Genomic DNA, 22,383 nt, shown 5'->3' with positions numbered 1-22,383 from the left:
AATTAAATGTGCATATCAAGTAAGTCTCATCTTTCCTAGAGGGAAGAGTTCTTAATGACTAGCAGCAGACAGCTTTACTGAACTGGAAGGGTCTGCTTAAACACATAGTACATGTGTATTTTGGTTCTGGAGATATAAAACACTGATAATAAGGGTGATTTACTTGCTTTTGAAAATTGCTTAGTTACATCCTGAATTGTAACAATGCCAGGGGAAAAATGATCAGATCTTGGGAGTGTGTAGAAAATTCAGATACTCCAAGCAGTGATCTTGAGAGATGCTAAAATGTTGCCTTATCCTGCTTATCACCATGAAATAGTGATAATAGCTTACTATGAAATAGTGATAATAGCTTACCACTCAGAAACCGAACTGTTTGTTCTGGGTTGAAAATAAGTGACCTAAGGTCAGGGTCCATTATTCCATTATCTTACTTGAGACCTAGTGGTTTTAGATGTTCATACAGACTTCCTGGAAAATAACAACATCTTTCTTCTAGTGTTTGCCAGGCATGAAGGTGCCACCCAGGCCTACTATCCTGTGAAGATCGTGGGTTGGAGGGAGCAGACATTCTGAGCTAATCTCAGAAAGCTTTTGGGGGAGAATTTTTCCATTGAGGCCCAGAGCAGCAGTGACACCTGGCCTTCCAGCCTATATCACTATCTCTGACAGCCACACCTTCATTCACTGGGCCTACCTTGAAAAGCTCCCCACAGAGACTTTTCTAAACTCTTTTGACAGCTGGGTGCCAGTTTCAAGAAGGGGCAGGGTTTTGGATGGTGGTGTTTTTCTTACAGTGCTGAACATCCTAGTTCAGGGCTATGGAGAGTCCTCAGACTTTGAATTGATTGCATTGGAGCAGAAGCAGTCAGGTGGGGCAGACACTAGGAAAGAGTACTCTGTGCTGAGTGCTGTGCCCAGTGCTTTCTGACCTACTATCTCTGTCCTTATAACAACCCTGGAGGCGAAGGGATGATGGTATTCCCTTGAAGAAGCTAGAGCTCAGAGAAGTTTAAAGAGTCACTTAAGGTCACAGATCACCAAGACTCAAGGCTAGCTCTGTCTGCTGCTCTCTGCTGCTGCTCCCCACCCCCATGGGACTCAGAAGGGGCACATGTAGAAATATGACTCCTTAGATCTCAGACTTGGGCTTTTCAGAAAGAAGCGCATGTGATATGGGATGGTAGGGGGATGGAGAGAGGAGTAAGTGTGTCATCTCACACATAGTCAGATCACAAGGTACTTCTTTGTCCTGGAATATGGCTTAAAACAGTCAAAGAATGAAATGGTTTTTTTCCTGTGAGTGGTACAGACAGCCCTGGAGTGAATTGACATAGGTTCAGCTGACATGCATTGACCATTACTTGCTGAATTTGGATCCTGTGAGACCTTTTCACGAGGCTTGTATTCCTTATCTACTGCTCTGTAGGTTTTATAGCAGTAAACCCATGCTACAGATGTAGACCCTGGACCCTCTAGAGAAAATGGCCTATATACCCACATAATTTTGGCCCTTTCCCCAGGTAATAACTCAAAGCCTGGAAGAGAATCTCTTTTCAACCAATATTGCAAAGCAGCATCTGCAGGCTGGAAGTAGAAGACACATTGCATTCATAAAACAGTTTCTGGCTTCCAAACCTGTCAGCTGTCTACACTTAGATGTTCTCTGTGCACTGCATTTATATTGTAATGTTTCAGTAGGTGCTGGTGAGTAAGTTAGTTGTTCAGAGTGTATGTTTATTTATTATTATTATTTTTTGTAGTCTCCTTTAAGCCATGACCTCATCCTTAACCTGACTCAGGACGGGATCAAACTACTGTTTGATGCTTTCAATCAGAGACTTAAGGTAACTATAAATGACAACTAAAGTTTCATGTCAGTCTGATTAATGTGTGCAATTGTGGGATATTTTAATAAGTGGGAGTAGACTTTTGTGATTCAGAGACAACCACAATATAGGGGATTGAAGCTGTGCCTGTTACCCTAAAAAGAGAGAAGCTGGGGGTGGATGGGGGGTGGTTGGATAGAGTCTGGGACGGACTCTAGTCTCAGGCTCCTAGCGCCATTGGTGTAGTGCTATCATGCAAGATTCCCATAGTCTCAGGCTCCAGAGAGGAAGGGGGAAAAGTGTTGAAGATTTGGGGGACGTGCTACAGGGAGGGGCCTTTTGTGTTGGGTAGGAAAACAAGTAGAGCTAAGTGTTTGGCATAGATTATCCTGAGTCTTAAAAAAAAAAAAGTACTTAAAATGGGCCTGACTGCAGAATAGGGCCAAAAGACTTTAGTCAGGTTTTTGTATCTTGTTTTTCTTCATTCTTGGGTCAAACAGTAAGACTTGGAAGATAAAAAATGGAACTGTTCTTCCTAAAATGTTGGGGTTTGGACTTCAGTACCACCAGCACTGAGTTGATTCTTCAACCCCTTTGAGGAAATGTTAAACAACTTGCTGGTATGTAGGGTTGTCTTAATTGGCATTTAGGTGCAGTTTACTAATACATATTTTAGTCCATGTTGTTTTTAATACCCTATTTACAAATGCCTGAACATCACAGGTTAGTCAAGTGACATCAGACTCATGCCTCAGAGTCAAAAGGTTAAGTGTGGCTCTGTGTGGTAGCATGCCAGAGCCATCATCCTGGTTAGGTTATGGAGTTGCCTTTCCAGAGGACGTGGGTACTTCCTAGTTCTCATCATCCCATCACAAGTGAGCTGCTGAGGTAGGAAAACAGAACATGGAAAAAGAATCTGTACGTGGAATAAGAATTCCTTGTTTATGATGGTTTTTCAAAAAGGAGAGTTTGATGTGAAGATTCTTAGCCAACATCTCCTTGCCTCTTCTTATGGGCTTATACTGACCAGAAGTTCTACACTGGAAAAAGATAGAGTATGGTCTTCAATGTGGCTTCATCACAAATTAGGGAACACTAATCTGAAAACACCTTTACAGAGAGTCATTTGTCTTTGACTTGGTAAACCCACTTTAGGAAACATAACCCAAAAAAAAGATTATGGGGAGGGTAATATAGCAGGGCTTTTCATAGTAACGGAAAGCTGGAAGTAACCTAAAGGGACAATAATAGGGGATGGATAGACAGCCTATCATAGAATTATCATAGTTATTCATGGTGAAGACAATATCGTATATTTAGTGAGACACGTTATACATATGGCTGTGTACTTCCCATGCAAATTCCTAGTTTAATCCTAACAAGCATGTGAGTGGTACTACTTACCAGTGAGACGACAGAGGGGCAGAGGATAAGTGGTGGTCTACCTGACATCTAGCTTTTAACCGTTTATTACCAGACTGCGGTGACTGGCCACTGGGAATAGAAATGGCTTAGGTTCTTTTGATGGGTATGGGAAATAATGTGATAAAAGCTGATGAAAATAGTGTGAGTGTATTATGTGGAAATGTGAGGAATGGAAAGGACACTTGAATGGGAAAGGAGGTAAAACTGAACCTTCTTTCTGCCTTTCGTGGAGATCCCTGTGAAGAAGGAGGGGCTGGGGCCCTGCCTGAACCTCTAGAAACTGAGGAAACAGTTCCTTGAGTGCCCTTGGTTGGTATTAATTCTGACCTGACCTATTTGCCTGCCCTTCCATCCAAGGGCTTTAGAAGCCATCTCACGCCAGTGCTGCCATCTCCTGCAGTTTCCCCATCCTTACTCCCTGTGTGTGAGAGAGCCCTGTGGAATAAGTCTTCACAACTTACAACCTTTATAGCCATCTATCTTTTCCTTTCCTATCTTAGCTGCTGCCATGTCTCTGGGGAAATCAGTCTTTTCCAGCCCAGAGGGTGGAAAACCATGGACTTTAGACTTCCCCAGCTACTTGTCCCTGTGGCCCAGCAAGCTCCATGGGCCAAAATCTGCTGGTTGATTCTGGCATGGAACCCAGAGTGCTGACCAGCTTGGAGTCCTTTCTGTCACAAATGCTGTGCCATAAGTGTTGGTCTGGGCTGTTGACAAGTGAGTGATAGTAACACAGTAAGAATATCCTGGAGACCTACCCCCACAGGATGAATAGTGGGAAGCCCTTGGAAGGTCATTGGCCAGCCTTAGTGGTAGCAATCAGAGAGGCAGAGTGCCTAAACAAGCAGTGCTATACAAGCAGGGCTTCCAGCTGAGGGTTAAGGCCTCTGGCAGCATGGGACCCCGGCCTTGGTAAAATGAGTTACCAGTTTGACATGATATACTGCCATGCCCAGGTTTTCTGAAGACTCAGTGTCTTATGAATCAGCTATTTCCCTGCCTTTGCACAACCTCTCTTGACACCTCTTTTCATGTTTTTAAGCTTCATACTGCCCTTTACCAGCTTCATACCAGACAGACTCACCTCACGTGTGTTGTGTACCTCTTCTGTGCAAACCAGTGAACCAGACCTCAAGGGGCTAAACTTAGTGGGACCAGTGAACAGCATATACTAATGCAGGAAAGCGTAGATTGAAGTGCTACGACAGCCCAGCAGAGGGAGTGATTCTTAGCAGCAGGTAGGATCAGAATAGCTGCACCTTATAGTTAAAGAGGTGCCCAACTTGTAGTTCAGTGTTATGATCTCTAAATAAAGTTAGGGACAGGTCTGACCAAGAGTGAACTGCCTATTATGTCTCTTCCTGTGACAATGCCAGATGCTGGTACAGCCAGTGCCCCATAGCCCTTTCCAGGATGAAGCCCAGGTTGTCAGTGCTAAACCAGCTCTGCTTATCCCTCCACAATGCGGGCCACACCTCTCAGCTGGAGGATAGTAGATGGTGCTGCAGGCCCCAGTCAGCTATGCTGCTGACTGCCTAACCCTTGATGCCATTGACATAGAAGCCTTGAGAGTGCTCATTACTTGGCATCACTGGTGACTGAGTGTTCACTAATTTTTCCTTTGTTTCCTCCCTGAGTTCTTGGCATTTCATCTAGGCTGAACGCTGAAACTTCACAAGGGTCCTGAAATTCTCCAAGTTTGACCATATGCCCTTCATTAGGAATACAGCTTAATATTGTCACATTGTCCTAAGCTAATGTAATATGATTTGTTTACCAGCAGGATAGACCTTCCCTTCCACCCATTTGTTTTATAAACCATGGTATTTTGAAGCTTTTTTTGAAAGTAACTTGATTAGAGTTTTTATAATGCAGCAAAGTATGGAATAGAGGGAAGGGAGCTCAGTATTTCTGTCGCAGGTTACAGCCTTAACACGCTGCATGAATTTGTTTCTGTGGAGGTTTTCACTGTCCTATATCGTGGTACTTGCAGTCTTCTATATGACCCAGCAGTATATGAGACATAAAAATCTGACCCAGAATACCATGGACATCTGTTTAACAATCCACTAGAGAGAGAAGGTAAAGTTCATGCTGTCTGTGTGGTATGGGTTTTTCTTTCAAATATAAAAACGAGAACAAAAGGTCATGTGCAGTGCTTTAGGAGAGTTTCAACTAGTGATAATTTTTTTCTTCACCATTCTATAAATGTCTTTTTAACTAATTTTTTTAATTACAGAACATTAATGACTCTTAAACGTTTGTTTTTGTCTTTAGGTGATTGAAGTATATGACTTAACTAAAGTAAAGTTAAAATATTGGTAAGTTTTCTCCTGGTATGTGTCATAGGCTTGGTACACATGGACTTTATCTGCTCCCCATATTAAGTTAGTAAAGGATACCCATCTGCAGCAGTTCTGGTGCCATGATGTCTTCAGGCAGCCTTCAAGCCTACTCAGTTTCCTGGGGAAGAGAAGGAAACCTCATGAAGAAAACACCGTGTGTAAAACACTTCACATAGATGTCAGCTTATTTAATCCCACAACAAAGCAGGACCTTAGCTCAGAGGTCTGTGACCATCTCCTAGGTCATAGCTGCCTTTCCTTGCACAGCCTCTTCTGTCACCTCTTTATGTTTTCATGACCACCAGAGGTGGGACAAACCAAATAGATCTGACTTCAAAACCTATGCTGAAGAGAATGCCAAATAGGACCACTATTAGGGGGCCAAAATCTGCTTTTTAGAATGAAAATGGGAATAGTCTGTATGATGCACAAATAGTTGAGCCCCCATTATGGTAAGACACTGTGCTGGCATCTAGAATACTTCATTGAGTAAGCTTCCTTAACAGCTTTGCCTTTTCAGTTGTGTGAAAGGAATCAGCTCCTGGGCTGACTTGAGCAGTGTTTGCCAATAGAGAAGTAGATAAAGCAAATGTGTAATAACACTGACCCCTGCAGATTCTGGTTGTCTCTTGGCTTGTTGGGGCCTTCGTACATCAGGGTCTGGCTTCTCTTTACCCTCTAAAGAGTCAGTGGGTAAGAGTGAGGGGTCTAGAGTCAGGCTTCCCTGGATTTGAGTTATGGCTTCATCATTTTATTACCTCTGTGAACTTGGGCAAGTCACTTAACCTCTTTGAGCTTCTTTTCTCACTAGAGAAATGAAACCAATGTGGCTGCTGGGTTAGGAAGATTACATGAAATAATGCTGGTAAAGCACATAGTATAGTGCCTGGTTTCAACAACTGTATAGTGCAGGGAACTACATTCAGTATCTTGTAATCTATAATGGAAAAGAATCTGAAAAAAATAAGTATTTTTATATATATAAATATGTATTTATATATATATATATATATATATATCTGAATCACTTTGCTGTACACCTGAAACTTTGTAAATTAACTATACTTCAATAAAAAATTAAAATTTAAAAAGTGAATTAATTGGGGAGGGTCTAGCTCAAATGGTACAGCACATGCTTAGCATGCATGAGGTTCTGGGTTCAATTCCCAGTACCCCCAATTAAAAAAAAACTAATAATAAACAAATAGACCTAATGACCTCCCCCCAGAATTTTTTAAATGAATTAATTAAAAATAAAAAAAATGAAATAAAAATTTAAAAACAGGTGTTTCATAAATGATACTAATTTTTTAAAAAATTATTCTTAACCTCTAAGCATTTTCCTTAAAGTCATAAATGACTTATCTTTGTGTCCATCATCTGAAATCATATGCCCTTCCTTGCTTCCAAGCCCATCCCCCTCCCAGGTGTTTTTCCTTTGCTTGGGATCCATTCCTTTCCATCCACGTACCCATTCACCCAGTCCATGAGTGCTGGCTCTGCCTTTTAGGGAAACAAGCTGCCTTGCTTGGCTATACTCTTAAGAAAATTCCTTTTCAAGCCACACTACAAGTAGGCATCCTGGGAAAACACATTAACACTGTCTATTTCTGTGACTACTCTATCCAAGTCCAAATGCCATGAGGTTGAGGCTGGATTTATTTCCTTCTGAGCTGATCCTGGTGGCCACAGATGTCTTGAGAGGATCTAGAAGATTAATTCTGTATATCAGCCTTAGGAGAATTGGCTATTTCTGACCTCATTATTTAAAAGTTCTGTAGTTAAACTTTTATTTTGATGCAATTGTAGACTCACCCACCTGCATTTTAAGAGCTTCCAACCACCTTCTCCAATGATCTGTGAGTCTATCCTGCAAAGCCTGTTATTAAAAAGTATCTTTGTTTTTCAGTGGCGTACATTTCAATTCTCAAGCCATAGCTCCCACTATTGAGCAGATTGACCAGTCTTTTGGTGCAACCCATCCTGGAGGTAAGCCAAGTCCAGCGGATTCCTCTGGTCATCTGTGGCAGTCCATAGTGATAAACCTGGCAAGGAGTGCCATCCCAGCCCCAACCCCAAAGTCACGCTCCTGTAGGATTTTGGGGTTGGTACTTGGGTGTGAAGGAAAGCTCCTTCCCTTTGTTTTCAGCCTAGTAGTTCAGTTCAGAAATGAGACTCAAGGAAGGTGTTGCCAGTCATTACCTGCTGCCTGGCTGGTTTGTGTCTGCAGCCTCTGATGCCATTCAACCAAGTCACTTTCTTCTCCCCGCTCCTACAGTGTACAACTCCGCTGAGCAGCTCTTCCACCTCAACTTCAGAGGACTGTCTTTCTCTTTTCAGCTGGACTCATGGACTGAGGCTCCCAAGTACGAGGTTAGCCCTTCTCTTTCCCTGTTGTATGTTGCCCAATGCCCAGGTGATATGGGTCAGCAGACAGTGCCATTGGGGGAAGCTGGATAGGTACCCTTTCTTTGGTTTCATCGTCTTTGATATCTTCAGGGGTCAGGGTGGGTAGAGTGGGTGAAGTTGACAGAACAAAGCTCAGGCTGGCATTCCCAGGAAGAGGGCACTTCCAGCTGAAGAGTGAGGTTGAGCTCATTTTTCGTAAGTAAATCTCTGTCATGTAGTTTAAAACACCAGATCACTGCAGTTTTTCTCAATGGCCTAGAATTTGAGAGAATTCATCCTGGATTTTCAGTTATCTATTGCTTTTAGCAAAATGTTTCATTCATCCTTAGGCAACAGCATCCTTAGGGTTATGAAATGATAGGTTTTTGTAAGTTTACATTTTCTTAAAGGAGGCATTTCTGCATTTTCTCCTTGATGAAAGAATGAAAAACTAAGTAACATTAAGGAAGAACTTCCATGGTTGGTGTGAATTTTTTGACCTGGAGGCAGGTTTGATTGTGTGCTTTGACCTGGCCAGTTTTTGAAGACCATGAGTTTTAGGGAAATGCCAGAGCCTGAGTCACATGGCCTGAAGTGTATTTGTCTTGTTGTTTTAATTGAAGTGTAGTTGGTTACAGTGTGTCAATTTCTAGTGTACAGCACAATGTTGCAGTGTGTTTTTACTGAAATTTTTCTGTGTTTGCAGCCCAATTTTGCCCATGGTCTGGCCTCTCTCCAGATACCCCATGGAGCAACTGTGAAACGAATGTACATCTATAGTGGAAACAGCCTTCAGGATACCAAGTACGTGTGAGGGGGCACAAGCTTCATGCTAAGGCCGTGGGTTGCCTGGGAGGGAGGGCAAAGCCTCTGCTCATTCTGTGCCTGCCCCCAGGGCTCCTGTGATGCCTCTGAGCTGTTTCCTGGGCAATGTGTATGCTGAGAGTGTAGATGTTCTTCGAGATGGAACTGGACCCTCAGGTTTACGACTTCGCCTACTTGCTGCAGGTCAGTTACTGGCTTTAGAGTGGTGGATTCTCCATTATATCCTTGTTGACACAGTTTAAAATGCCACGTGCTTAGAGATAGTTGGTAGAAGACAAATGGCGCAGATGATTATGGTTAAAGTTTTCATTTAAATTTGTGAAGGGACAAGACGGTCTTATCTTGAGCAAATCTTAATAAATGACAGTAACACTGCTTCCCTCAGCATGTACATCAGCCTTCTGTGTACTTAATGTAGTTTTGCAGTGGTTCCCAGGTCCTGGAGATATATCTTAAGGGCTACAGTGTTGTCTGTTCTCCCGTTTTCCACTCTTTGCGCCCATTTCTCAGAGAAGGCTGGCAAGAAGAACTTGTTGAATTGTGGCATGGCCACACCCTGCTGAGTTTTGCTGACTGTGAACAAAAAAAAGAGTTGCTGCCTTCAAGTGGTTGGTCTCTTCAGGATTCACGCTTCATCTTGTGATTTTCTTGTGCCTGGATAATCTTAGCTCCTTCAGACCTTGGATTATGTGTAGTAATACCGAGGTCCTCCAGTGGGGTTTACCTCCATAAAGTTGGTCTGGGGACTGTGAGCTCCATGAAAGGGCATTCTTTCATGGAGCTCATAGTCTAGCCAGTGTTTATTCATAAGCTGGGGTCTTGCATCAGTCTCTGGGGTGTCAGATCTTAACTGTTAATGAATCTTGTATATAAACTGAACTCATCCCCCTGAATAATTAAGACAGTTCACAGGCTCCAGGTTAGAAATTTAAAAAAATATATTGTCCAGCCATGGCAGAACACTAGCTACTTAAAGGAACATTGCACCTGAGCTAGAATTTTTGAGAGACTTGAGATGTGGCAGCAAGATTGAGTGATTTAGGGTCTTCTCAGAGCAGAAGGGCTGCTACTTGAAACAGTAGGGTAGTCAAGGATGGTGCTGTTATCCCAGATGACAGCAGGAGGAGCCTGTTGAGAGGCTGGAGAGGGGAGTTCTCAACCAATTCTGACTTCCACCCTGTACAGGACACTTCTAGCAGTCACATCTCACTGCTTTCAGGGTCAGTGGGGAAAACACTTTGTTACGGTCAAGACGTCAATGAGTTATTATCCAACCCAGTACTCACTGAGAGTGTCCTTTGACAAGCTTAAAGGTAGCTTGTCCCTGGCAACTCCTTTCTTACATCTTTCTCCTATGGACTGTGGCTACAGTGATGATTTTAATGTGGAAAGTCTATTCAACTGTCTTGATCCTCACAATAATTTATAGGAAGACTCACTCCAGGCAATCAGAAACTAAAATAGTCTCCTAAAACTAAGGGTAATTTTACCTGAGGAGGCTTCAGGTAGAGTGAGACAAGAGAGGAGACTCACCTGTGAAGGGTGCCTTCCCTGTAACCCCATCTAGACATTCGTGAGTATCTGGTATCTGGAGACTTCGGGCACACAGTCCAGCTTGACAGGACTTTTGGTGGGTTCTGTAGGTCACCCAGGCTTGCCTAAGCTGCAAGATTTATAGACTTATAGGTTAATGTGGACTGTGCTTTTTCCCAGGACCTGGTTAATTTAAACACAGCTTTCATTTTATTTTGTCACTCAGTGTGTTTGTGCTGTGACTAAATAAAGACTCTTGGCTTAGTTGGAGAACTCAGTACCTCTTTATTTCAGATTTTGGATTCCTGAAGTCTTCTGTATATAAAAAATGGATTGTTATACAAGAAAGAGCTTTGTCAACTGTAAAGCCCTGTGCAGAGTAAGGTGATGATAGTGATTTTCATGGTACCAGGAATTGTAATCCTCTGGATTCTTGGCTTCCTTTTTCACTTTGGGCAGAATACTTTGTCTTCCTATCCACAGAATGGGGGAAATTTTATTGTTGGTGTGTCTCTTGGTATTCCACAACCACTTCTGCATATGTATGTTTAACTGGAACCATTTCTGAAATGTATTAGAAAAAGTCAGGGTTTAAAGATTCTCCCCAAAGGAGAAACTTTTGGCAAATGAGGTTTTTTCATTCTCCCACTTTCCCAGTTTGTCTCTTGAGAGTTGGTGGGTCTATCAGGTGTGTGTAGAATTAGGGAGTAAGTTAATGGATTCTTCGCTCTTGGCTCATCTATAGAGTGATCTTCAGGTCCAGTCTCTTGCTGGGGGTTACCACTGAGAATTACTTCTTAATATAAATCCTTGTATTTTGTCGGGACCTGGACAGTTGTAAGAGACAATAGCCCCCATTTTTATATGTCCACAGCACCTGTGCTGCTGTTTATTGTACCTTGTACCACAGTTGTGTGATGGTCTGATTGGAATCTCCACACCGTAAGCACCAGTGTGGGCAGAGGCTGTACCTGTTTTGCTCACCTTTGCTTCCTCAATGTTTAGCAAAGTGTCCTAGCCCATGGTGTCAATGAGTAACTGGTGAGTCAGTGAATGACGTTTCCAGAGCTCCATGTCACTTTTGTGGGATTGAGTTGAGTCTCTGGCATTATTTTGAGTAGAGACCTCATGTAGCATCTCAAGTCCTGATGACCTGGTATTTCTGCTTACATGCGGTCTTGCCCCTCAGCCGGACCTGATAATGCAGTGTGCGGCCACTTGCCTCTCTGGTGCTCCCAGGGCCCAGGGCTGCAGAGTCTCGGGCCCTGACAAGGAACCTGACCACCTCTACCTTGTTCTCTGCAGGCTGTGGACCTGGCCTATTAGCAGATGCCAAGATGCGGGTATTTGAACGCTCGGTGTATTTTGGCGATTCCTGCCAAGATGTTCTTAGCATGCTTGGCTCTCCACACAAGGTCTTCTACAAGTCAGAAGACAAGGTAGGGAAAATGTGTTTATAAAGTGAATAGGTGGTCTCTGTCTTTTTTTTTTTTAATCAACATTAACTTAATATTAAATATAAACTATTTGCTATTTTCCTATAGAACCTGTTCTATTAAAGCTGATGGAGAAGTAAATTGAAAGCTCTTTTCTGACCCCTGTTGGTCAGATTGTTCTGCCTTTCCTTGGAGACCGGGGCCCAGTCTATAATCTGCCAAAGCTGGCTGGGTTGTTGGGCACCAGCATCTGGCACTCCCACACTCTTGCTTACCCATTAGATTAATGTTATACAAGAAACACAATCTACAGACTCATTTAATCCAAGAACTGTATTAAGGGGTTGGATTTTAATTCCTTGTTATTTTCCCCCCAACAGATGAAGATTCATTCTCCCTCTCCTCATAAGCAAGTTCCATCCAAATGCAATGACTACTTTTTTAACTACTTCACTCTTGGAGTGGTAAGTTGTGATTCCTTAGAGAAGTGTTTCATTTCTGTGGGGGTGGGCAGTGCACCTGGGCACACCTATGTGTACACATGCAGCTATAACCATGCTTGGCAGCAGGGAACCTAGCCCCAGGTGGCTTTACCAGTGCTGTTTTGCATTGGCATTGGTACCCCAAAGTAGACCTTTCCTGACACCAGGATTGCTAAGAAACACCAAGTTTCCTGGTGTATCTTGACTTCTTTTCTGAGGGAAACAAGCTCCAAAAGTGCAGGAATCATTTAGCTTCAAGATGTTTTGGGAACTGCTATTTTGTAGAACATAAGACCTTCTTCTGGAGTCACAAAACAGAGAGACAAAAAATGGTTTAAAGACTGGGAGTGTGCTTTTGTAGTTTTAGGGAATCACCCCAGAGGCATTGCTGAAGCCCTATGCTCTGGGCCTAAGGTGCTGAATGGAGCTGTGGCCACCATCAGTGCTGACAGTCCAGCTGGTATATGTGATGTGTGTGAGAGAAATGGTTGTCTAGCAGGATGCATCTCAGAGGGCATTGCTGGCCTCTTGGGTCTTCTAACCTTTTGGCTTTCTAGGACCTGAGGTCCTGAGCAAAGAAAGAGTATACCCCGAGAGTAAGAAAGGGGGACTGGGTCTGCTGGTGTGGAAAAGACCAAAGAGGATCCAGGAGTAGTGGGGCAGTGGCAGTGGGATCATAAACTCTTGATGGTAGGATGGTGGCAGGAGAGAATGGCACTATTGTAAGCTGGACCTCTTTTTGAGTTCCAGGGCCAGTGATAAGTGGAAGTTGTAGTGAATGGACCAACTCTAATAGGACATGGTATAGCTATTGGTGGAAGAGTGCAGTCTGGGGTAATCCTGGAGTCACAGGTGTGAACAGCTGGCAGGATGTGAAGCTGGGAAGAGTTGGGGGAAGGGTACAAGAAGTGTTGAGTAGGTAATGTCATCCAGATCTGAGTCCTGACTGGAAGCTGGAATTTCAGTTCCAGGGGTTGCTGACTTCCACAGGCCCGCTCTGTGGAAGTGCCTGGCAGGTCATGGCATTCAGAATAGCCAGGTGCCTTGAGCCCCTTAGAGTCAGGTGGCCCCTGAATCCTCCTGGTAGCCTTTAAGTCAAAATCTGTGCTCAGTTAGATTTTTCACCAGGTCCTTTTTGTCAGGAAAGATCTCCCTGACTATGTTTGGGTTCCCAAGCAGTAGGAACTGTAACCCCTGTGTCTGCCGGGCCTGCTAGTACAAAGTTTAGGATGGGGAGGCCTATAGGTGGTTGGGTGTGTGTCATCATCCCATTGCGTGCCCCCTACCCCCTGCCCCACCGTGTCCTGTTAAGGCTACTTAGCCTCAGCTGTCCCCTTGACTGTTATTTGGGGAAAAACTGTTCCCTGAGGGCATCCCCATTGTGGAGTGGGAGTCACCAACTTGGACATGCCCTCGAAAGGCCCCTGCCCTGCCTCAGTAACTTTCCCCACTTGGGCATCTTTGTTTTCTATCCCAGGACATTCTCTTTGACGCGAATACACACAAAGTGAAGAAGTTTGTCCTACATACCAATTACCCCGGACATTATAATTTTAATATGTGAGTATACCTATACCTGCCCCTCCAAGAAGTGAGTTTTGAGCTAAAAAAATCCCCAGGAAGGAGAGCTTGTGGCTTTGGACGTTTGCTGTTTCATGGGCAGTGAACGTTTCCTGAGTGCTCTGTTCCTGGTATAGTGTCCATTACCTTGCATCTCTCCATTTATACCCATTTTACAAATAGGGAAATAGGTTCAGAAAGCTTGGCTTCTGATAGATAATAGGGTCTTCAGCCCCCCAAGCTGGTCCCTTTTCTGACTCCAGTGCCCAAATCTGTCCTCTCCTAGTGAAAACTGTGTCGAGCCCAGAGCCAGGGCTTTGGGCAAGTGATCTTGATTCTGTTTTTCCTGGGGTGCAGATGCAGGGGTGATGAGGCCTCCCAGGGCGTCCACCCTTTACCCTTCTGCCTTCTCTCTCTAGTTATCACCGCTGTGAGTTCAAGATCCCACTAACCATAAAGAGAGGTAAGTAGTCAATGTCCTCAGGGTAAGAAAAGGGTTTAGAGTCAGTCTCTCAAAATGAGAAGAGATGATGATCCACGCAGAGAGGGTGGTATTAGTAGGTTTTGTGGAGTCTTTGCCCATCTGCTTCTGCCCATATAGCCTCAGCTCGCCTGGTTGGGCTCTTTATTCTGGGGGTTGCCTTGTTCTTGGTCTATAGTCTCCTGGAGGCCCTAAAGGTCTTATCCTATGACTGAGATTACTGGTGTCCAAACTTCAGTCCCAGTGCATATGGTGGCTAGGCTGGTGTCACAGGTGAGCTGAGCCATCTACCTGAATAGATATGGAACTGAATACAGGCCAGGCCAGCTATCAACCATAGTGTGTTCTCTTTTCAGAAAACACAGATGGTCAGACAGAAACATGCACAACCTACAGCAAGGTAAACTTCTATTTTCCCACCTGACACATTCTGAAAATGAGGTGGGTGTGAGCCTGCCAGCAGTCTAGGGCCCCATATCCTTTGGGCCAGCCATTGGTCACAGGCATGGTCAGGTCCCTGCTAATCCCGTCACCCACCACCCCTCTTGCAGTGGGACAACATCCAGGAACTTCTGGGCCACCCTGTGGAGAAGCCTGTTGTCCTGCATAGGTGAGTGGGAAGTTGCTGTCTCTAACTACCCCATCCAGCTCCTTACAGCCCAGAAGGCCTAGGGAAGTCTCTAGCAGTGGGTATGACTTAAAAATGACAGAAATTTCTGGTGTTGCCACAAACAGACTTCCTGACCCAACCTTGTATGTTAGGACTGGGCCAGCTGTTCTCCGTGTTTACCTGTACCAGAGAGGTTGCCCCCTGGGGATAGCTCTCCCTCCTTCCCCACCTGCCTCCAGGTATGGGGACCTCTTCACCCCTAGTTACTCAGAAAGGGAGGTAGTTTTGACTAGCTGTCCTGTGCTCTTTCCCCTCTCAAAGCTGCTACCTGCCGTAGCTCACAACTCAATACCTGGTTACCATGCTGCCTGAGGCTCCTCTTCTTCCTGACTTTGCACCACTCCAGTCCAATTGCATAATAACTTCTGTGACAGCTGGACTATGTAGGATTCAGAGCTTGAATGAGACCTGTCACTGTGCCTGGGACCTCAAGGACTTGTGTGGCAAACAGAAGCTCAAAGCCATAAGAGATCATTAGCTAATAGCCCCCATCCCAAAAGTGACTAGATGCCCTGGCTGGCATTGGCCTTTGTCTGCCCCTCTAATTCTGGCTTCCCCGGCCTCAGGTCCTCCTCCCCAAACAACACCAACCCTTTTGGCTCCACATTCTGCTTTGGTCTTCAGCGGATGATCTTTGAGGTAAGCCCTGGGGGTTTGAGGGGCCGGTAGTCATGGCAAGGACAGGCGAATGATTGAGAGAGATTGGGAAGGGAGCGCCTAACCTGCTGAGCAAGTTAATCCAACAAACTGAGAGGTAATGAGGATCCTACATGTAGATTTGAAAACGCGAGTACAGTAGGAATGAGAACCACAGGGCAAGTGGGGCTAAGTCTAGGGATGTTGGAGGCCTTTAAATGGCACGTGAATGAATGTGCTATGGGGTGACTGTCTATAGAGTCCCCACTGGCTTGGAAGAAGAATGAGCTGCCCCTGTTTTCCCATCTGGATGCCATAACCTGGACCCCTAGTGTGTCCAGGACTGGACAAATGGGCATGGTGGAGTTGATGTATCCCAGAGGAACAGGCAGACATGAGGGCAGAGAAGACCTCTAGCATGATTTCGGAGGTGCTGAGGCATCAGCCCAGCCCCGTGGCTGGTGTGTTACACACACAGGTTCCAACCCCTGTGCACAGGAGCTGCCTCAAGTCCCTTCCCTCAAGTCACAGTGGTGGTTTTTGTGGGTCCTGTTGCCTGCTCTGCTTACATCCCTTCTATTCCTCCCCCTTGACTCACTGTCCTCTTCTCATTCTAGGTCATGCAGAATAACCACATTGCCTCAGTGACACTTTATGGCCCCCCTAGGCCTGGTGCCCACCTGAGAACAGAGCTCCCCTAGGGACATCACCACCCATGTCCCTCTGCCCCATGGAATTGTGCTTCACATCTTGTCCAGTGGGCCTCCCTGTGCTACCCTGTGGGTTTTGTCGGACACCTTACCAGCATGGAAGGGCTGTTGTGATGTTCTGAGGTGGGGCTCAGGCTGGATGTTATGCCGTGGGGTGAGAGAGCCAGATATTCCTCTGTCTGTTCTCAGCCTGCTGGTGCCAACAGGGGACGCAGACTGCAGAGAGAAGCACAAACTCTGAGCCTTGATACCTGGACCCAGGAGCTCTCTACTAATGTAAGGAGGCAGGGTTCTGTCTCCCCTGTCCCATACACATTGGAAAACTTGGGGCTCTTTCTGTGGCTGAGGACACAGGAACCCAGGACGAGGACAAGGTCCTGCCTTTGGCCCAACATTGCCACATTACCCTTAAGGCAAGCAGGTAGCATGTCCACAGTACTTGGTTGCGACTTTTGCACTACATCCACTTTAGTTACTTGATGAGCTGGCTGTGCCCAAGGTGGCCCACCTGCCCTTCCCTCTTCCTTTCTTGCACGCGCTCTCTGCTAGGCCCAGTAGGCACTCCCAAGTGGTTGAAACAACTTTCTACCATTGAGTTATGTGCCCAGACCTGGTTCCCACCCCTCTTGGAGCGAGCCTTCAGGGTTGCCTGTGCCCCTACTCTGCCCAACCTGGCTGGCGGGGCTGCATGTTTCCATCTTGTCTGCCTCTTTTATTTAATGCCAAAGTTTTAGCCAAAGACATCTTCCTCCTTTTGTTGTGTTTCAGCATTCTGTCCTGCACTATGGGCTTGGCTTCGCTGTCCCAAGCCAGGGCAGTGTCTCCTGGCCAGGCCCATTCATGGCTCAAGGCCTCTGGGGCTCAAGGAGGGCTGGCTGCTCAGTCTCTTCATGGGACTTACTAAGGAAAGTAGCTTATGTGCTTTAAAAATATTAATCCTTTTGAAAAGAATTGAGAAGAGAAATGTATAATTTTATCCCATTTTTAATATTTTGGTCTAGCAACTTGTGATACATAGATGACAATTTTGTGAGTTTTTCAAATGTGTGTACAGATTTTTGTAAATATGACTTTTGTAATTAACTCATGTACAGCCTCATCCTGTATAGTTTAACAATGAATGTCCCGGGCTCCTTTGTGGTTCCTGGGCATATAGCCAGGCTTGTGTGGCATTCCCATGACTTTGTGACTGATTAGTGTCTTCCCATGTGGACTGTGGCCTGGCCAGAGACACCCTGCACATCCCACTGTGGGGCAGCCAGGACTGTTCCCATCCTCCTAGAATGGGGGAACCTTCCTCATGCCCTGCCCACACCCCTCCTCCAATAAAGACCTATGCCCTCAGCAATATGCTGTTGCTGGGGTGTTTGTACTAAAATAAGCATGGAGGCATTGTTTTTTGGTGGGGGATGAGAAAGGGGGTGGTTGAAGAATATGGGGAAATTAATAGTGAAGTCATCTTAGGAGAAGAGGTTCCTTGGCTCCTCTGAAGGGGGCAGCATGGCCTCCAGTAGGAGACTCAGTTTTGTGGTTGTAGGTTCTTTTTCAGTGGGTAGCTGGAGGTGGTGAAAGACTTTAGGTAGGACAATGCCCTCAGTCCTTGTGTGTCTCCATCCCTGGTGTTCCATCCAGTCCAGGGCTCGGGAGTTGGCCCCAGGAAAGCAGACAGTAGGAGAACTAAAGACCTGGACAGGATTAAGAATCCACTTTGAAGGGACAGGTAGGAAGCAAAACACCTACTTTCAGATTGAGTTGTGGGAGAATGCCAGCCAGTCCCATAAGGACTGAGGTCAGGTCCCTACCCCCGCCCCTCCCTGTGGGGCCATCCTTGAGAAAGACCTGCATTTGTCTGCCCTAGGAATTCCAAGCCAAGGAGTATGGTCAGATTCCATGAGCCTCTGCCACTCCCACCACACACACGTCCCTACTAGGAGCACCAAACATGTTTATCTGCTTGGCAAAGAGCCTGATGGTACACCACCTCATCCCTGCCCATCTCAAGAGCCACCATTTGATTGGTTCCAGATCACCTCCCATTAGGGTAGGTCAGCAGGAGCCAAGCTCAATCTTCAATCCCTGAGACCCTGAGGCGGCAGACTCCTGGTGATAGTGGGGCTGGATCCTGAACTCACGCCCTTTTCTGCGGAAGAACCATACACACCGCAGTAATCCGCCCTGGGAAACCTACCATTAAAACCACCTCCCACTACATCCTGGGTCTGAATGAGGGGAGCTGGGTGCTGTGATAAGTGGCTAGGGGCCCCACTGGAAAGGGCCAGTAGCGACAGGCCATGGATGCGCACAGGCTGGCCCACGCGGTCCGTGCAGCAGGTGCCACATAAGCCAGATGTCAGCAGCGGAGAGCCCGTGCACTACAAGAAGCTCGCGGTAAAAGCAGGGGTCAAAGGTGCGTAAGTGCGGCGCGGCTGAAGGCCGAGAGATACCAAAGGTGCGGAAAGCAGGGTGCGGCTCAGGTGTGAGACGCAGGCGCTGTAGACACATGCCCAGAAAGACGTCGTCGATGGGGAAGAGCTCAACCTGCGCGCAGGCGCCAGCCAGGCGGCGCAGTGTGGCCCCTGAGAGCACGAAGCCACCGCCGCCTGCATAGGCCGGGTAGGCGGGCAAGCCGTACACAGCCTCGGGAATGTAGTACTTGCTAGCCCGCACTCGGATTGGCCGCGCCTGCACGATCACGTCACCCGCAAGCAGGTCCTGCGCCGGGTCCCGCGGCGCCAAGAACTCCAGCAGGTTTCCCACATGCACGAACACGTCGGCGTCGCCTTTAAAAACGAAGCGCACGTCGGGGCAGTAGGCGGAGGCCCAGGCCAGGAAGTGGATCTCCTTGAGCGTCAAGTTGAAAAAAGTGTCGTCGAAAGCCCAGAGTAGGATGTCTGCGTACGCTCGACTCTCAGCACGCAGCAGAGCGCTCCAGTGCGTTTGCGTGCCCGCCCCCTCCGCGTCTGCCCCGTCCGTGCCTGCGCCCCTGGGCACGCCCAGCAGGAACACCCGGCGCACAAGCGCCCCCTGCACGCGACCCTCAGCACCCCACGTCTGGCGCACGGCTTGGCGCCGCTCGAAGTCAGCCGCCACCGACTTAACGGCGATGAGCAGGTCAGGTCCGCTGGCAGATGCGCCATTTCCTCGGCACTTGTGCGGCTGGTTAATGAGCAGAGGGAAGCGCCGCTGGTCCTTGGCGCGCAGATAGCGACCAAAGTCAAAGGGTCCCGTGGGCGTGGGCGGCTGCGGCGTGTCCTCTTCGTAGGCCGGCGGAGCTGCACCCGCGTCGGGTGCCGGGAATACACGGAGCCCCGCGGTGGGCTCCAGCGCCGCCCCCTCTTGAGCTCGCGGCGCGCTTGTCGTCGGTGCCGCGCCATCGCGCTGCGCGTAGAGGAGGAGGCCGAGGGCGGCGCCGAGAAGCAGCGTGAGCGACGCTTCTCTGCGTAGGCGCAGCCTCCGCCTCATGTCCGCGTGGCCGGCGCCCGCGCCCCCTGGGGAGAGAGAACTCAATCAGGGCATCAGACTGGGAACCTAGCAGCCCCCAGGGTTTCCTACCCAGCCCTCCCCAAGGGGAGGGGGCAGGAGGCCACACTCCGGGGTCTCCAGCTACCAGCCGTTCATCCCCCTCCAGTGTCCTCCTACTTTGGGCCCTGACCACCCCCCACCGGGATGGGCACCCTGAAAGGGAAAGAAGTTCCTCCTAGTAGCTGACTCCCACCCCTGAGCTCCGGCTCAGGACGGTGCCCCAAGGCCGGGACAAGGACACGCAGAGCCTCGGCCCCACCCCCTTCCCGCGCTGAGGCCCAATCCATTTTACCCATCCCTACCCACCACGGTCGTCCTTGAAATCTTGACACACCTTTGACCTTTGGGAGCGGCGCGGCCCCGCATGCCAGGGCCTCCGGGGCTCAGCGTAGGGTCCCAAGGGCGGCCATGGACGGGGCCTGGGCCAAATGCAACGTTGGCAGGAAGGGGGGGCCCGGGGCCGCTGCCACGTGACCCAACAGCTGTGCGCGCCCGGACATCTGGAGCTCAGCTCCGCCCTGGCGCCGCCGCTGTGAGCCCTGTCTCCGAGTGGGAACTAATTTCTGAGAGGGATCCTCACTGGCAGCTCTCTCTGGGAAGGCTGGAAGAGGTGGATTCTGGTCTCTGTGCAGGCTCAAATTCCCCAAATCTGCCTTTCCAGGAGACAGGAAGAAGCATTAGCCCCTCGGGTTAGTTTCCCCATCCCTGCCTCTCCAGTGTGGGTCAGGGCCTGGGTTGGCAGGAGCACCAGGGCAGGCGGGTCCCAAATCCCTGGAGCCCAGCAACTTTGGCAAACACCTGGCGCCTCCCAACACAGCCTAGGAAGCGCCTCTCCTTGGCTTACCAGGAGCCCTGGTTCTGGAAGACAGGGTCCAAAAAATGCCCCAGATACATGGCTGCCTCCTTACTCTTGGTTCTGCCATGCCTGCCGGCAAACACACCACACAGACAAGAACCAACAAGACTGCTCGTTCAGTTCTCACAACCCTGTCAGCAGCTCTCATTGATCATGCCCAGATGGGTTTGCTGCCCTTCAGGGAGGTAAGTGACTTGCCCAGGATCATACAGGCAGAAGATAAGAGCACGGCTTCAGGTCTTCCAGAATTCAGTCCAGGACTTTTTCCTCTGTCTTCCCTTGCCTCTCTCCCTCATCCACTGGGATACAGGACAGGGGGATGACCTTGTCTGCTTTAACTTCACAAGTGAGCACTTCGGTCTGTCTCCCTAGAGACAGTCCCCTGGTCCCTAGTGTCCAGGCCAGCGTAGCCTCCTGCAGGTAGAAATAACCAAGCTTGGGCCCCCTGCAGGTCCGGTAGGGCTGGCAGGGATTGGTTCAGCTTGGGGGACTCCTGAAGTAGGCTAGCAAGCAAAGGGTTTGTTTGATCTGGACCCAGGCAGGCAGAGAGGTGCTCTGGAGATTGAGGGCCCAGGCCTTGCCTAGCTCTGCTGCCACCTTTCACTTCCTGGAACTCAGAGCCTCCAGATCCCAGCTCATGCAATGGGTCTTGGAGTAGACAACCTCCACCCCCTACCCCACCTGGGAGCTTCTGAGGGCAGGCTGTACGAACCAGCACTGCTACCCAGCACAATCCTCTTTCCAGTGGCTATGACTGCTGCTTCTGACTTCCTACCAGTGTTCTCCCTTAAAAAACAAACCCTGCATCCTGAGCCTCACTCTCCTGTTCACAGAATTCTCAGGAGTCCTCTGCTCTGGCTTTCTCTACTGCCTCACCTCCCATCCCTCTTATGGTCTGGCTTCAGGCTGTCCCCACCATGTCCCAGAAACAGCCTCCACCTAGTAACATTTTCCCTGACTCCAGTGGATACTCAGCCTTGACAGGTTTGCAACCTCCAATACAGCAGGTGGGTATTTCCCTGGCTTCCAAACCTTCTGGTTTTCCTCCTTCCTCTTTGGGTTGCTCTTTTTCTGGTTGGTGTCCTTCAGGACCTACCCCCTGGCCACCTCACCCACTCCTACCTGTCCATTTGTGAATCCTTAGCTTTGGCCCTTTCCTGAACTCAAAACTATAGAACCAGCTATGCACAGACTCCCTCCCTGGATATTCTATAGGAACATCATGCCCAACTTGTCCCAAACAAAGCAAGCACTGCACCTCCACCAGAGCCCCTAACTCATCAGGCAGCTCTGCTCTCCATCCAGCTGGCAAAGACAGAAACTCTGGGGTCCTCTCCCACCTCCCTCCTTATTCAGTGTCACCAGGCCTGTTATCCTTTCTCCTCAACAGCTCTCAGTGTTCATCCCTTCCCTCCATCTCTGCTGCCAACAGCTCAACCTGGACTGCTGTCCTCTTTCTCTCTGCTTCCTCACCAGCCTCCCACCTTAACTGCAAAAACCCTTTAAAGGCTTCTCACTGGCCCCCAGATAAAATCCAGACTCTGTAAAATGACTTCCAGGCCCCACACTATCTGCCTCCCTCACTCACCAGTGGGTCTCTCTGCAAATCCACCCACCTCTAGATCCAGCCATTCTAGATGATCTGTTTTTCTAACATCCCTCCCTTTCATGTTTCTTAAGACCTC

General features: G+C 47.9%; 2 protein-coding genes across 5 annotated transcripts in view; one reads left to right on the top strand and one right to left on the bottom strand.

The window, feature by feature from the left end:
* The window catches only part of PHAF1 (phagosome assembly factor 1), a 25,500-nt gene extending 7,799 nt beyond the window's left edge, over positions 1–17,701 (top strand). The window contains exons 4-17 of the mRNA XM_064489083.1: positions 1,764–1,847; positions 5,532–5,575; positions 7,509–7,588; positions 7,878–7,972; positions 8,694–8,791; positions 8,883–8,995; positions 11,651–11,784; positions 12,162–12,245; positions 13,741–13,823; positions 14,243–14,286; positions 14,661–14,704; positions 14,856–14,914; positions 15,541–15,613; positions 16,228–17,701. Of these exons, the coding sequence (XP_064345153.1) occupies positions 1,764–1,847; positions 5,532–5,575; positions 7,509–7,588; positions 7,878–7,972; positions 8,694–8,791; positions 8,883–8,995; positions 11,651–11,784; positions 12,162–12,245; positions 13,741–13,823; positions 14,243–14,286; positions 14,661–14,704; positions 14,856–14,914; positions 15,541–15,613; positions 16,228–16,311 (1,119 nt within the window). The 3' untranslated portion in view covers positions 16,312–17,701. The remainder of the gene's footprint in view (positions 1–1,763; positions 1,848–5,531; positions 5,576–7,508; positions 7,589–7,877; positions 7,973–8,693; positions 8,792–8,882; positions 8,996–11,650; positions 11,785–12,161; positions 12,246–13,740; positions 13,824–14,242; positions 14,287–14,660; positions 14,705–14,855; positions 14,915–15,540; positions 15,614–16,227) is intronic.
* On the bottom strand, positions 17,289–22,383 carry B3GNT9 (UDP-GlcNAc:betaGal beta-1,3-N-acetylglucosaminyltransferase 9). 4 transcript variants are annotated; one of them, XM_064489082.1, is made up of 3 exons: positions 20,687–22,383; positions 20,145–20,495; positions 17,289–19,808 (listed from the first exon to the last, which is right to left on the bottom strand). In XM_064489082.1, the coding sequence occupies exons 2-3, from the start codon at positions 20,206–20,208 to the stop codon at positions 18,574–18,576; spliced, it is 1,299 nt and encodes a 432-aa protein (XP_064345152.1). In that variant the 5' UTR covers positions 20,209–20,495; positions 20,687–22,383; the 3' UTR covers positions 17,289–18,573. The 4 variants fall into 4 exon arrangements, with proteins under 4 accessions (XP_064345152.1, XP_031314151.1, XP_010977616.2 ...); XM_031458291.2 differs by having other exon boundaries at positions 20,145–22,383; XM_010979314.3 differs by having other exon boundaries at positions 20,149–22,383.

This window comes from Camelus dromedarius, chromosome 9, assembly GCF_036321535.1.
Source record: "Camelus dromedarius isolate mCamDro1 chromosome 9, mCamDro1.pat, whole genome shotgun sequence".
Lineage (NCBI taxonomy): Eukaryota > Metazoa > Chordata > Mammalia > Artiodactyla > Camelidae > Camelus > Camelus dromedarius.
The sequence above is the reverse complement of the archived record's forward strand: the minus strand, read 5'-3'. Positions and strand labels throughout refer to the sequence as shown.